The sequence below is a fragment of the Eschrichtius robustus genome, chromosome 2 (assembly GCF_028021215.1).
Source record: "Eschrichtius robustus isolate mEscRob2 chromosome 2, mEscRob2.pri, whole genome shotgun sequence".
NCBI lineage: Eukaryota > Metazoa > Chordata > Mammalia > Artiodactyla > Eschrichtiidae > Eschrichtius > Eschrichtius robustus.
In genome coordinates this window covers 53,255,161-53,269,996 of record NC_090825.1, presented here as the reverse complement: position 1 = coordinate 53,269,996, position 14,836 = coordinate 53,255,161, and the positions used below count along the sequence as shown (strand labels likewise).

The window sequence follows — 14,836 nt, the reverse complement described above, 5'->3', positions numbered from 1 at the left end:
GGATGGGAGGAAGAGAAAGATGAGAGAACACAACGGTAATTGATGGAGCAAGGTTTGGGGAGAATTGAAGTAGGTGGAGTCATGCAGAAAGGACACTTCTTCCTGAGACTGCAGGGAAGATGGTGAGCATGATGTGAAAGTTGGTAAGTTCTGCAGGAAAGGAAGATGGTTGGTAGAAAACAGAGGAAGGAGTTAAAGGAAGACTTAATCTCAAAGAATGGAACATGTTCGTGTGGGTTAAAAAAAATTAGCAAACCATTCCACTCACCAAAAGGAATCTGCAGAAAACCATCCTTTCCGTAAGAGAGAGCTACATTCAGTAATGTTGTAGAGATGCTATGTATGTGTGTATATGGGAAAAAACTTAATAGTCATGATCTTTTCATGCTAAATTTTTATTTCAATGTTATGCAACTGCATAAGTATAAATATTTGTTCAATATACAACAATTATGACATCCATAGGGAATTTCTTAGAGAAAATAAGACTGCAAACACTTTATTGCACAGATCCTAACAAACTTTTAAGCTGGTAAATCTACAGCTGGGAATACTACCGAGGAGCACGTCTTACAATCACAGGAGACCGACCAAATAGAACACAGGAGAATTCCTACCAGCTGACTGGAGAGGTTTACAACAACAAACAGGTATTACATGAATGCAACCTTAGGTACTCTGTAGCCATCCAAAATGCAAAAACATATTTGGCAAAAATGATAATACACTATACAAAATATACATTAAAAAATATCATTTGTAAACAAGCAGCTAGTTGTGCTTTAAAGGAAAGTAGACAGTTAAAAAGCAAAGGTTGTAAACCATAAACTACCTCCCCGATAGGCCTGTCTAGATGTCTGGGTGCAGAAGGATCGGGTTATGACAACCACCAAATGCACATATGAATTATAAATGTTGAGACCATTTTTGAAACACATTCAAGATCTTTCAACATATTTGTTTCTTCTACAATTCACAACATAGTGATGGGGAATGGCTAAAACCTCATGGGAAAAAAATTCGGAGCAAGGAGGAGACTTTTTTCTTTTTTTTTTTTGCCATTGCCAACTCATTTTACAATGAAGGACAACCGAGCAGTTTAAGTTACGCCTTTGTTTTTGGAGCGGAGTTTACAGCCTCACTGAATGATTTATAATCCACAGGGCTGTAAGATGAAGCTGTGCTTAGGTGAACAATTTTATAGCCTGAAGATACTAAGACATCCCCGAGGGGGGTTGGGTGCTGGATTAGTATTTCTTGGTGATTTTTTTTTTTTTTTTTTTTCTCTTACAAAACAAAAAATCCTGCTACGGATCCCAAGCATCTTATAAATACTTATCTGTGTGTATTTTCTCTTAGTGCCTTAGTACTTATGTCAGCAAGTGCTGTCTTACAATATAAAACAATCCACCAGGAAGGAAAACTGCAACAAAAAACAAACAGAAAGACCCCCTCAGCACTAAAATGATTGGACAAATTCTACATATTCCATGGTATACAAAATTTAAATAAGGCTTAGCAAAAGTAAAAAGGACAGTCACATTCAAGCACCAAATAGCTCCAACAAGTCTTTTTGTTACAAAAATGCTGCTCTTTATTAATACAGTGTTTTTTTTTTTGCATACAAATAAAGAGATCATGTTATGAAATGTATGGAGCTACTTGATGCATCAGAAATGAATGTGAAACCCAGGAACTTGCTAAAAACAGCAAGCTTCATCTACAACATAAGGCCCCAGCTATGTATTAAAATGTATCTGATGTCCTGATTATTCCTTAAAATATATGCTATGATGCCAAAATCCACAACCCCACCCAGTCCCCCGACTTTTCCTCAAAAAAGCAAACTGAAAACCTCTTCCAATGCCTGATGCTTATTACTCAGCCTAAGTACTAGCAGATTTGTGTGCGGCCAGCAACTTTCCTTTATGTTCAACAGCAGGGCTGGTGCAGAACTACTATAAAATGTGTGCTTCTTAGACTAGTGACTCATAGCATAAAGGCCTGAGTTTAAGAGCATGAAAAGGAGAAGCGAGAGAACAGAAAGGGAAAGCAAAAGAACAGAAATAAAGTCGACATGTGTCTATAGCCCCCGCTCTACCTATGGTGAGGAGTCGACATACACACCCACACACAAGGACAACTGGCCTTTCAGACAGCTGGACCCAGCATCAAAATGGCTATTAGGATGACCGTGAAATGAAAATGGCTAGCTCCATCTGTTGTGGCCATTTCTGATGGAGGAGGATTCCAAATGCAGTGATTCGAGCAGTTCTTTAGATCTGGAAGTATAGGTAGCCAGATACAGTACTATCAAAATCACTGGTTAAAAATACACATGAAAGCTTACAATCTGTAGTGTATTTTGGGCTTTCTTTCACCTTCAGCTCGACTTAGAATGTTTTAACGTAGAAAAATGTAGCCTTGAAATATTCTTTTCAACCACAGACCAAAACACGTGGGTGGATGTGTATATACACGAATATGGGTGTATCTATACTTTTACATATACCCAGGTTTAACCATTTTGCTTCATTACTGCATTATGATCAATGGTAGAGCAAAAATCTTATTAAAAAAAAAAAGTTGTGGTAAATGACGCCATCAGCAGCAAAGTATCGACTCTATATCCCCAACCAAACACATTGCTAGGTATTTACAGAGAAAATCTCTTTCCTCAACAATCCTCAACCTCAACCGAAAAGATTTTTTGTTTTTTTATTTTTATTTTTTTGTACAAACACTATCTGGTAACAGTTTACCGGTTCCAATTGGGAAGGCATTTGGAAGAAGGTCCCTTCTTTTCCTGTCTCTTCTCTCCCCCTTCTTCGGTGAGGCTCCAGGCTCTGCCTGGGGGGGTTCCCACAGTGCTGGTTTCCAAGGTAGTCAAGATGCAGTTACACACGCAGGCTGGGTCCCCCAGTCCCGCCGGGGGCCTGCCCCATCACAAGGCCTTTTTGTGTGGGCTGCCGCGCAAACTCTCTTTCCCCCGCCTCTGTCGCACCCCGGAGTCCTTCTCAGAAGGAAGGGCGATGGGGCGTTCCGTGCTGGGAGCGGGCAACGGCTTGGTCACCTCTCGGACCACATTCTGCTTCCTAGTCTGAGCTGGCTGGGCGGGGGCTGGCTCTTTCCCTTTGGTTTCTCCTGCGGTGGCTGTTCCTGAGAGGGCCCTGTCCCGGTGGCTGGCGCCCTCCCCCACGCCTGGGTTGGGGTGATAGGACTCCAGAGTGATGGCTGAGCTGCGGAAGGATGGCAAGGAGTCGCTCTTTGTCATTTGGGTTCTGCCATCCCCCCCAGGCAGGGGCTTCCGGTGGTCCCTGCCGCTGGAGGCTGGGGGCTCAGCTGTGGCCCTGCCGGCCTTGGCAGAGAAGATGTCGCTGCAGGTTGTAGAAGTCTCTGGAGCTACTGATCTGGCCTCGGGAAAGCCAGAGGAGTAGCTCAGAGACTTCTCGGGGAGGGCAGCGCAGCGGAAAGAGCTCTGCGCCGTGGCCGAGGGCGACCGTTTCATGCCGCTGGGCTTGTCCGCCTCCGTCAGTGGCTTCTGGGAACCGGGCCCTTTCCCCTTGGCCTCCGGCCAGCTCTTCCCGGCGGCTGCTGCCGGCCTCTCCGTGCCCTTGGGCCCAGCCTCACCTTGCGCCGGGGAAAGGCTGGCCCCCGGCTTCCCGCTGTCCACAGGGGAGTAAAGTGCTTCGGTGCATTTCTTGCCTTCAGACTTCCCGGCGTCAGCGCTGGCAGCCAGCGGACTCAGGCTCCTGTCTGTCTGTTTGCACAGAGGGGGATAATCTTTCACAGTGGATGGTTTGGGGGCCTTTGGAGATGGGTTTTGCCTTTCCCCGACAGTGGGAAGTTTCTGGTCCACCGACTCACTGACCCCTGGGGGTCCTTGCCGCGGTGGATGTGCGGGCTTCTCCAGCGCCTCTGGGGGATGCCCACTGCTGGTGGGTCTCAGCTTGGTGTCTAGAGGACCCCATTCCGTGTGTAGGGGGACCGAGGGCCCACTTGCCCCCTGGCCAATCACGTCGCGGGCTGTGTTCTGGGGACCTGGGAGGGCAGGGAACTCCTCTGACACACCCTTACTGCTGCCCTTCCCCTCTTTGCCGGGGGGCTGAGCACCAGGCTGTTTGCCCACTGCAGCCTCAACGCTCAGCTTCTGGGAGGAGAGGGGCCGGTCTGGGTGCTTAGACTTTGGAGGGTCTGTGTCGGGGCCAGACCTGGGCTTGCGGCTGCTGCTTTCACAGAGCACAGCAGCGGGCTTGGGAGGGTCCTGGAGGCCCAGGCTTGAGTCTGTAGTGCAGGGCTTGCCCCCAGGCAGAGAGCCAGCAGGGTAGCTTTGCTGAATGTAATGCTGCTGAGTGGCCAGGCCAGGGAGCTCTTTGGTGGTGGGCAGGGGCTGAGAGCTACTGGTGAGATGCTTCTGCAGGGGCTGTTCTTTCCTTTCTGGTTCCTTGGGACCATCTTTCTGCACAGATCGGACACTGGAGAGCTTTTCACTCTTCCCACTCTCTGTCCCGCGTGGCTCCAGAGACCACCTGGCAGGAGCGGATGCCGGCTTAGATTCCGGGCCACTCCTTCCCTTGCCCAGCTCCCTCTCACAAGGAGCCGCTGCAGAGTGCAAAGAGGGCTCTTCTCTGGCCAGTGGCCTCACCTCATCTCGGCCGTCTTTGGGGTTTGCTCTCCCACAAGGCCCGCATGCTTTCTCCAAGGCCTGGGTCTGGGTGGAGACATCTGGGCGGGTCCTCCCCACAGCGGGGAGGGTTTTGGAGGTGTCACTGGTTTTAGCAGCTTCTAGTGGATACAGCTCCTTGGAGGGGTCTCTGCGGATGTCGGCCCTCAAAGCCAACCGCTCACTTCTGGCTGTGGAAGGGACCCTTTCGGACGACTCCCTCCCGCTCGGCTTCTCCCTCAAGGGGGCACCTTCAGGTGGGAGCGGGCTGTGCAATCTAGACGGCTCAGCACCTTGGAGGCTCTGCCCCAGGAGGGGAAGGAGCCTAACGTCGGGGCTGTGGTCTTGCTGTTGGCTGGGGCTGCCCTCTCCCCGCTGGGGGTGGCTTTCCACGATGGTCGCCGGGGTCCTGGCTGCGTGGGAAATCTTCCTGTCCAGCTTCAGCTCTGCGTCAGGCAGCGGTGCCGCCGGTGAGCCCTGCAGACCCCGGCTGGGTGGTGGGAACCGAGGCCCGAGCAGGTAGGATTTGTTCACCTTGAAGCTGGCAGGGGAGGACTCCCTCTGACCCGCAGTTTCACCCTTCCTCCCCACGCTGCCGGCGGGAGCCTGTGGCACCGGGGGCCCTACGTCACTGCCTGGGCTGGGGCTCTGGGCAGGCTCTGGTGAAGGCAGCTCCGTCTTGGAGGCCTGCGGTCCAGACAGAAGAGCAATGTCCAAAGTGCCCTCAATGGGCTTCAGGCATGACACAGACCTCCCTTCCAGCTTATACTCGGAGGGGCTTTTCCGGACAGGCGACTCTGGAGCAGCCAAGCCCGGCTTCTCCGCTCCGCTGTCCACCCGGCCAGAAAGGGCCTTGAGAGGGACAAAGGAGACGGTGCTGAGCTGAGCCACGTGGCCGCTGATGAATGGCGCGCGGCTCTCGGAGGCCGGCTGGGCCTCCTGCTGCCCTCCGGCCGGTCGGCCCGCGTTCCCCGGCAGGCCCTCCTGGGCACCAGGTGTCATCTTGGGCTTGAGCACAGGGCAGAGGCCATCATCTTTGTCTTCAAGGGACATCTTCTTTCGGAGGTAATCGATGTTGGCCAGCTTGCTGTCTAACTTCTCACACCGGGGACCCTCCTTGGCCTGCGGGGCCTTCTCTGTGTAGTCGCCCTTCCCGGAGGTGGCCCTGTGGGTGGCGTGACAGAGGCCGTCTTGGAGGGTGCTGTGAGCCGAGGCGCGTTTGAGGTCACCGGTGCCCTGGCTGTGGTCCCTGGGAGCTGCCGCCCCCTCCGAGGTGACGGCCTCGCTGGCCCGCACACTGGCGTGCTTGTGGAGAGCATCTTTCAGCAGGCTGCCCAGGGCCTGGGCCTCCTGCACGGCTGCTTTGTTTTCAAAATGATTTGACCTTTCCGAAGCCTTTGGATAGATTTTCTTCTCTCTCTCTTCTAGCCTAAAAGCAGAGAGGTTTTCCACATCATTGCCAAGTCCATGGGGTTTCTGGCGGGATTCCTGTTTCTCCGGGAGCCCGTCGGGTTTCTTCACCACCACCTTGGCCTTCAGCTTCTCTCGGTCCAGCTCGTCCACAGACTCCTGTCGGCCCAGCTTCCGGGACACAGGGCGTTTCAGGCAGCCTTGCTCCACGGGCCTGGCCCGGCTGAGGGCAGGCGCGTCGCACACGTTCTCCTCCAGGCTCTGCAAGGTCACCTCCCGCTGGGACTGCTCCCGCTGCACCTCCTCCTGGGTGACCTCCAGGCTGTGCTTGCGGGAGCACAGGTGCTTCTTGTCACTGCCGTAGGAGGGAGAGAGCTTCTCCTCCGACTGCACGCGCTTGAGCAGCGGGGACCGCGGGGGCTCTGCGCTCTTGGGCCTCACGATGTGTCTGACGATGGTCGGGGGGGAGTGCATTTTGCTGGGAAAGGCTTGAGAGATCTTGGAGTTGCCAAGTGAATGTCCCAGCAGAGGGGACGGTGACCGCTGAGGGGAGGGGGGCTGTGGAGTTGGAGAGGGCGTCCGGGCCAGCGGGGAGAGCGGGATGCTGCCCGCTGACTTACGTCTTCCTGACCGGTATCGCTGCCCGCTGAGTTTGGGGGCCAGACCGTGGAGAGTGCTGGGCCGGATGTGTCCTGACCCCGCCGGGGAGTTGGGGGCACTAGAGCTTGGGGAGCTGCTCTGGGAGGAGTTAGTACCTGTGGGTGGAAAACAGGATGCTGTGAGCAACGGCCACTTTTCCTTTTCTTTCCATGCTTCCAGACCTAGCTGTTTTAGATAAGGTCAGGTAAAGGTCAGCAAATTGTCTCAGCATCTACGTCTAGTGAATAAATGCTTTTCAGATAAACCTCCCCACACCAAGGGTTAACCCCGTACTTCCCGTCTTTTTTAATGGACCCAACAGCTGTATCTTCTGACCTTCCTATAAATCCTGATCTCTGTCAATTACATCCTCAACCTTCTTTCCTTAAGCAGGAATAAGCCTCTCTTCCAGGATCTCAGATGGTGACCCCTCAACTCTTGAGAGGCAAGGAGACTCACTCACCTGATGGGAAGTCGGGGGTGGAGCGGTAGCTGGGAGTAGGAGATCGGGGAGACGAGCTGTGAGTGGGGGACCCCGGGAGGCTCTCCCCTGATGACAGGGATCTGTTCAAGCAGGAGAAACTTCGGCTGGTGTGGAGTAAAGGAGAAGGCTGCTTGGCTAGTTTTTTGAAAAGGGATCTTCTCCTAGAGTGAAAACAGGAGAAAACTGATCAGATTCTACATTCAGAACCACTCCTCCTACCCCATAGCACCAGTGCATTCAGTACACGCCTCTGTGCCAGAGACGGTGATAGGATGATGGCAGATCCTTTTCAAGAGAAGGATCCCACTTTTATATTCAGAACTTTTTTATGACTTAGAAAGGAAGAGGTTTTGATAATACACAATGGAAGCTCTCTTCTCTTAATTTTAAGCACTTTAAGAAGAGTTGTGAAAATAGGAAAAATATATAATAAATATACATTCATTTATTTATATGTCAGGTTTTTGAGGACACTGTTTTTTGCCTGAAAGCTTCTGAGTACATAGCCCCAAACACACTGACACAATTTAATTAATTAAGAGATAATAAAAAGTAAATCCCTGGAAGAAAAATCATCATCTTGGATACAGAATTCTTTGATGGTGATACACTGGGTAGAGGCTTTATCTCTGAGGGGCTGTTTGCTGTGCTTATTCCATTGTGAGCTCTTGAATATTCCTAATGACTGTGCAGGCTGTACATTTACATAGAAAAACTGAGCAAGGTGAAATGAAGCTTATCACATCAGCAGGGCAGGAGACACCACGCTGCAGCACAAGCAAATGTGTAGTTAGTGTCCAACGAGCACATCTGAAAGCTAAAAGCACAGCTTCAGGTGGCTTCGAAGTGCAGGTGGCTGTACAGAGTCCCTTCACCCCCAGGTAGTTTACACTCTGCTACCCCTTGAAGCAAGTGTGTTCTATATGACCTAAACCACAATTAAAATATAAAGCTCACATGAAAAAAAAAAGGAGGATCTCAGAATGTGTATGTGTGTGTGTGTGTGTGTGTGTGTGTGTGTGTAATTTTAATCACAGTAATACATGTACTTGGGTTAAAAAGTCAAATAGTTTGTAATGAAAAATAGCAACTCCCTGCTCTGCCTTTTTCCCAATCCCCTAGAGAAACCACTTTCTAGTCTTTTAGCTGTTTCTTCTCCTATTTGTCTGCATATTGTTATGAAATGTGCTTATGCTGTTTTTTTAGTTTTTCGATTTTAGAAATTATCCGTTGATTTCCTACCACAAAAAATGAGAATTAAGCTCTTATACAACCGTTTCCACCTTCTAACCGAAAACACTTCCCTGTTTCTGTTCCTCCTAGTATAGCTAAACCAAAAATTTTTGGTTAGAAAAAAAAGGCTGGTGTTTTCTTTATTTTACATGATAAATACTGTTCACAGCTTGGCCATAATTCTATTTTCCTTCCTTGTATAACTTTGTCTTTCCTAGAGTCAATAATCATTCCTTTTTCATTTGCTTATTTTTCTTTTCTATCATCAAAAATCCTCATAATGTGATCCAACACACCAAATCCAAGTGGGTAAAGTAGGGTTGCTGTGGCATCGTGCAGGGAGCACATCTAGACAACTGCCTGGCAAGAAATACCCTCACCAGAAACCCTCACCAGAAACTCACACACACACACCTTGCCAGTGCCTGCACGGGGCACAAAATGGTACTCACGGTACCTCTCACAGTGCAAACGTGTAGCCAAGTTAGGCTTTCAGTCAGTAAAACAAAGCCTTTTTATTTCTAGGCTTATTTGGATGCTTTAAAGATCTAGTTATCTTCAAATATCTGGCATTAAAAAATAGCAACTGTTTGTTTCTAGATAATGTAAAGGACATTATTAAATATAGATATAATGCTAAAAACTGCCTGAAGTTTCAGTTCCTCACATCCAACTCAACTGAAATGAAGTCTAGAGGCTTAAGAAAAGGCAAAGGGCTTTTCATGGTTCTCACACATGAGAAGAAGCAATATAAATTCTTCTACAGTGTAACTACGTAAGTCTTTTCACTATGAAAAATAATGCTGTTACGAAGGAATATAAACTCTAATGTATAAATACATGTGAGCCACGGGGCAACATTTCTCACAGAGAAATAGATCCTTCTCATATGCATGCATTTAAATTAAGTAAGGAGTAAATTTCCCTCAGTGTGGGAATGCACCAAACCCATGAAGGGGACGCTCTAACTCACCTTTCTAGACTTTCCTTCTTCTTACATTTCTTGCTCCGCCTCACCATCCGGCTCTTATAGCTGTTTCTCCTGGCTGGTCCCGTTTTGATTGATGTGTTTTCAAATGGGGTGGTCGTGATCGACACCTTATTTCCACTCTATAAAAAATGATGTGGTATTAAAGCGAAATGCTGTGATGAAACAAGACCAGAACAGAGATAGGAGAGCCAAAGACAAAGAAGGATGCATAAGGACGGACATACAAAAGGCTTCCATGTGTCAATGACCCTTCAAGCAGTGAAGTCCTGACAAACTCGGTGGAAAAAAACTGTGAGGTTTCCTTAAGAGGGTGGGATCTGGAACTCCACAGAGCTGAGTTCAAATCTGAGCCTGTGACCTGAGCACTTGCTTTCCATCTAACAGGAGAGTCACAGCTATCTCATAGGGCTCGTCTGAAGATCAAGGCGATAAAGTCTGTAAAGCCTTTAGCACTGAGGGTGACACATGGAAAGGACTATATAAATAACGGTTATCCTCATCCATACGTATTAAGTATAAAGATGCCCAGGGGCTCTCTAGAAATCACAAAAAAAATCATAAAGCAGCAAAACTGAATGAGACTTCTATTTTAAATTATTTTTAAAGGTTCCTTTTCTATCACCAGAAAACCTGTCAGCATGCAGAGCTGGAAAGTTTATGCCAGCAGGTATGAAACAGCCTCTGTTTTGCCAGGTGAGGTCATTCCTGGTGGGTTTCTGTGCCCTTCCACTTGAACCTGGGACAGGGGCCGGCTGGGCAGGCCCTGGGGATGGATTTGAGAGCAGAGTCAGAGGGCAGGCTGAGGTGTACCCTGGGCAAGTGGGCAGGACCCTCCCCCTTCACTCCCGTATCAATGACCTCTTCTTGAATTTCTTAATAACCATAACCAGGAGACAAACATGTCCTTTCAGAGTCACAGATGGCCCGGATTACCTTAAAAAGACAAGAAGCATATGGAGAAGGGCCTTTTAAAAGGCCTATGCCTGGAAGATGCCTAGCAACTCAGCTCTAAGTGGTATTAAGAGATGGGGAGTTGAGTATGATGGGGGCTGGGGACTGAAAAAACAGAGATTGTTTTAATATCAACATCCACCTCGCCTCCCAACTTGGGAAATAATACATGCCATTATAAGAAGAAAAGAGTAAAGCATATATATATATAAAAAAATCATTGAGGGGCCTACCGCCCAGCTAACGTCAGTAACATTTCTGTATATTTCCTGCTGGTCGCTTATCAGGCATGTATAAAGTATGTATATATAGAGACACACTTGATAAATAATTTAAATCTTAATTAAATATCTCATATTTAGTTTTAGGTTTTTTGTTCACATTTCCTAACTTTGAAAAACTTGCCCTTCGTCATTGAATATTCCTTAAGAACGTGATTTTTACTGGCTATTTAAAAATATTCCATGAGATGGGTGAATCATAATTTAACTATTTCCCTACAGCTATTGTTTTCTATTTTGCAATTCTTGTAAGGGTTGAAATAAATACCTTTACCTCTAAATTGCTGTCCGAGCCTCTGACATTTCCCTTAGATTACCTAATTAGACCCAATACACGTAGCAAAGGGTCTAGGTGGACTTCTTAGCGACTGTTGGTGCCTGGTGATACACTAATTTCCAGAAGGGTTATGTCACCTCATGCTCTTGCCAGCAGTGCACAAGCAGCAGCCTTAGAACGGGCTTGTCAGAACTGAGTATTAACATTAAACAGATTACCGATTTTACAGGAAAAAGTTATATCAAGTTTTAATCTTTGTTCTTTGGCTATTAACAAAGCTGGACTTTGACTCATTTATTTTCGATCATTTCTATTTCTTTAGAGAACGATTTGTTCATGTCTTACATCCAATTTTGTATCAGAAAGTCTTAGTATTATTGATTTTAGAGTTCTTTATATATTTAAGAACACATAATCCCATACTTAATGTCAAATTGTAAACAAATATTTTAGGGAAATGAGATTTGAACTTGAACAAGAGAAAAACTTTTTCTTCATTCTGAAAGAATAAATTACGTGTTTTATATGCAAATGCCAAAACTTTAAAAATAAACCTTAACCTGATAGTAGAGACTGACATTCAATTTATTCTTTAAACTGAAAATTCAACTTTTAAGTATGAAAGGCCTACCATTGAAGGTTGTTTGGTATGGGATTTTCTCTTTACAAATTGAGTGAGGCCAGGCTAACTGAGTGAGGCCAGGCTAAAGTTTTAGTTTTTCCTGCATGTCTTAGGGGAAGGAAAGGGGCAAGAAACATTATGGGAGTTCAGCTTTCATTGAAGTTCCTTCCGTCCTTTTCTGCATCATATACAGAGTGGACACAGAGCCACAATGATCACTGGGGCTGCTAGAGCCCATGAGCCATCTAAGCTTGAATCCACTTCCACCCCTTCTAACACAATTCAGCACTGACTTTTATATCTTTACCTGTAAGAGGCTCACAATGCCACTGAGCATTTTAAAAGCACATTGTGAATATTAAAGCACTTTTCACATATATTCTCTTACTTTATTTTCACAACCAAGTCATGAGGGTTTTTTGGTTTTTTTTTTAAACCCTATGAGGTAGGAAGGGATTATTATTCTTCGACTAGAGGTAAGGAAAACAGATTCAGAGATACTGAGATTCTTCTTTCCCAAGGCCACAGAGCCCAGTGGGAGAGCCCAAACCTGGCTCTCCCGCCCCTCACCGCACACTGCCCACTCCTCATGGGCAGGGCACGCCCTGATCCCTTCCACCTCTTGCTCCCAGCAGAGTGCACAGCTTGTACTTAATGAGTGGTGGTGAGGGAACGAGGCACTGGATCCGTATAAGGAATGATCAATGTATCAGACTGTCAAGAAAAAATTTTAAAAATATAAAAATATCATCAACATTATATGAAAAAAATATAATATAAATGCTGAACATTCCTCACCAGAAAAGTTATGACCAGGGTTTGCTGAATCAGAGCACGTCATTAAGTTCTGTACAAAAGTCCCTTTCCACTACAAAACCAAACCCAGTTTTCTTTTTTTGTTCCTACATATGGCTGTTCCAGACGACAGTTCACTTGACTTATGAAAATACACAAAGAGATAACTCCCCTAAGGGGAAATACAGACACAAAAAATGCAGAGTGCAAACATTTGGTTGGAAACGTTAATGATTACAAAAATGGTAAGTAAATGACTGAAAAATATTATAATTTTATGGAGAATAGGTGAGAATTGTGAAGCCTGCCATCTGGTGGATCCATCGGCTATAGCAAGTGCTGCCAGAACTCGGCACACTGTGTTTTACCGGGTCCACTGACCTCAACAAATTCTTTTGAAGAAGACGCAGTCTCTTATTAGGGAAATTCTGCGGCACTGTTTTAAAAAATAACAACAATGAAATCGGGCCAGAAGACTGTTAAATGTTCTACTAGTTAAGTTTTACTTTAAACTACTTGTGTGATTAGTGCACGGTGGGAGGGAAATTATTTTAAGCTGGCTGAACTGAATACAAAAGCAGAAGTCAGGCTATCCAGCCTCTTCTCTCAGTCTGACTCCACATTAGTTTATCAGTTGGCCTTGGGTACTTCACTGAGCTAGACTGTTTTTACATTTCTTTCTCTGCAAGACGCACATGGGGAACAGCACTCTTCCTGCATACGTGCGTCCTTGCCCTGACTCAACCCTCCATGATCCAGCCCCAGCCATCTTGCACACTTCATCCCAGATGCTATGAACTCAGGCTCCAGCCACACTGGTTTACTCATGCACCTCAAGCACTTTGAGCTTCCTGTCCTTGTGGTTTTAAGCATCTTCTTTATTTTGCCTAGAAGGGCCTGCGCTCCCTTCCCATACGCTAAATGTCCACCCATCCTTCACAGCCCTGCACAGAAAACCCCCAACTCTTCACCCCTGCCCACCCTGGTGGAAAGCTCTCTCTCCTTTAGAACTTGGGCCATATTTACAGTTTGTTCCTTTTGTCTGACACTCTGATTATAGCCTAGTATTGCCACTGTTTCCCCTGTGAACATTGGACTGTAAGTTACTGGCAATCAGAAGGCTTCATGTACAGAGCACAGTGGTGTGCTGGTTGAAAGCACAGGCTCTGGAGCTGCATTGCCGAGATGCAAATCCTCGTCTGCTCTTTCCTAGCAGATAACCTTGGCTGCTTTGCTAACTTCTCCCTGTTTTAATTTCTTTATCTGTAAAATGGGGACATCTATATTTATAGCACCTATGCACAAGGTATGAGGATTACCTGAGTTTATTCATGTAAAGGCTCTCGATTACCTATTATTCATATGTGTCATTTGTTGTGTGACTCTTCGGTACCTCGCACACTTTTGCACATTTTGGGGGCCCAGCTAATATGTGAAGATGGTAATAATGATGCTATTTGATGGTCCCCATTTTAGTTTCCAGAGGTTCTCCAGAGTTCAGGGAAAGGAAATTTTGAGGCAGGGGCTGGTGATATTTTAGGGCTTCTCTTACGATTGGGGATTTAAACTAACGCTGTCCTAAGAAAGCAACCTGGTTGAACAGAGAGTTTTCTGGATTAGGGAGGCTACACTGGGCAGGTAATTATGTGAGCAGGGGATATGACTGGGTCCATGTGGCCTCCACCCCTCACTACAGTGGCTGGAGAGAGATTTCAGCGCTTTGACAAAGTTCTTTTTTAACAAGCTACTTGCAAGCTGGATGGAGGCGATTAACTCCTTGTGGCAGGAGAGGTTTAAGGCGATGCTGAAGGAGCACATTTACAGGGATTCACAGAGCTCTGGGGAACTGAACCGGATGACCGTGACTTTCTATTTCCTTGTGCGTGTAAGTCAGTGCTTCCATAGCAGGCTCATTTTGAAGTTGTGAGGGTAAGTGAGACCAAAGCTGCAGCCATGAAACACGCGATACGCTGATTAGGTTCACAATCCGAAAGATAAATAAGTATTGCACATGTATCTCTAAATATACATACAGCCCTACGTAATGGCTCTTCCACCTTTTTCTAAGGATGCCATGAGATTTTGTGAAGTAGTTTGCAAGTATAAAACATCGGGTAACAAGCATCTGAGAATACCAAAATACAGCTACTACCCCGATGGTCCGCCAGTGACGAAGCCATCAGGGAGCCCAATAGTATAGTATGCATTTGTGAGAAGGTTGACTAGAGTTAGGGGAACCACCTGTAGGTATGGAGGATAGCAAAGCCCGGCCTCAACTCCAGTGGGGACTGAGGCCAAGACCAAAGTTTCATTAATGCTGTGAACTGATCAACAGCAATAACTTTCCTACAATCTGCCACTTCACAATGGACCTTTGAATATGCATGCTGTTACTCTTCCTGGAACCTAGGCCAGACACTGAATCATTTGAAGAATACACTTGTGTTGGCTGGGGGATGAGAGAAGGAAGAAGAAAAGTCATTTAACTGC

At 46.7% G+C, this 14,836-nt stretch overlaps 1 protein-coding gene across 5 annotated transcripts in view; it reads right to left on the bottom strand.

Moving 5' to 3' along the window:
* Positions 1–412: 412 nt before the first annotated feature.
* Positions 413–14,836, bottom strand: part of LOC137759326 (microtubule-associated serine/threonine-protein kinase 4-like) — a 206,665-nt gene continuing 192,241 nt past the window's right edge. For all 5 annotated transcript variants that reach the window (XM_068535437.1, XM_068535441.1, XM_068535440.1 and 2 more), the window contains 3 exons: positions 9,403–9,539; positions 7,176–7,357; positions 413–6,828 (listed from right to left, as the gene is read on the bottom strand). In XM_068535437.1, coding sequence (XP_068391538.1) covers positions 2,945–6,828; positions 7,176–7,357; positions 9,403–9,539 — 4,203 coding nt within the window. In that variant the 3' untranslated portion in view covers positions 413–2,944. The remainder of the gene's footprint in view (positions 6,829–7,175; positions 7,358–9,402; positions 9,540–14,836) is intronic.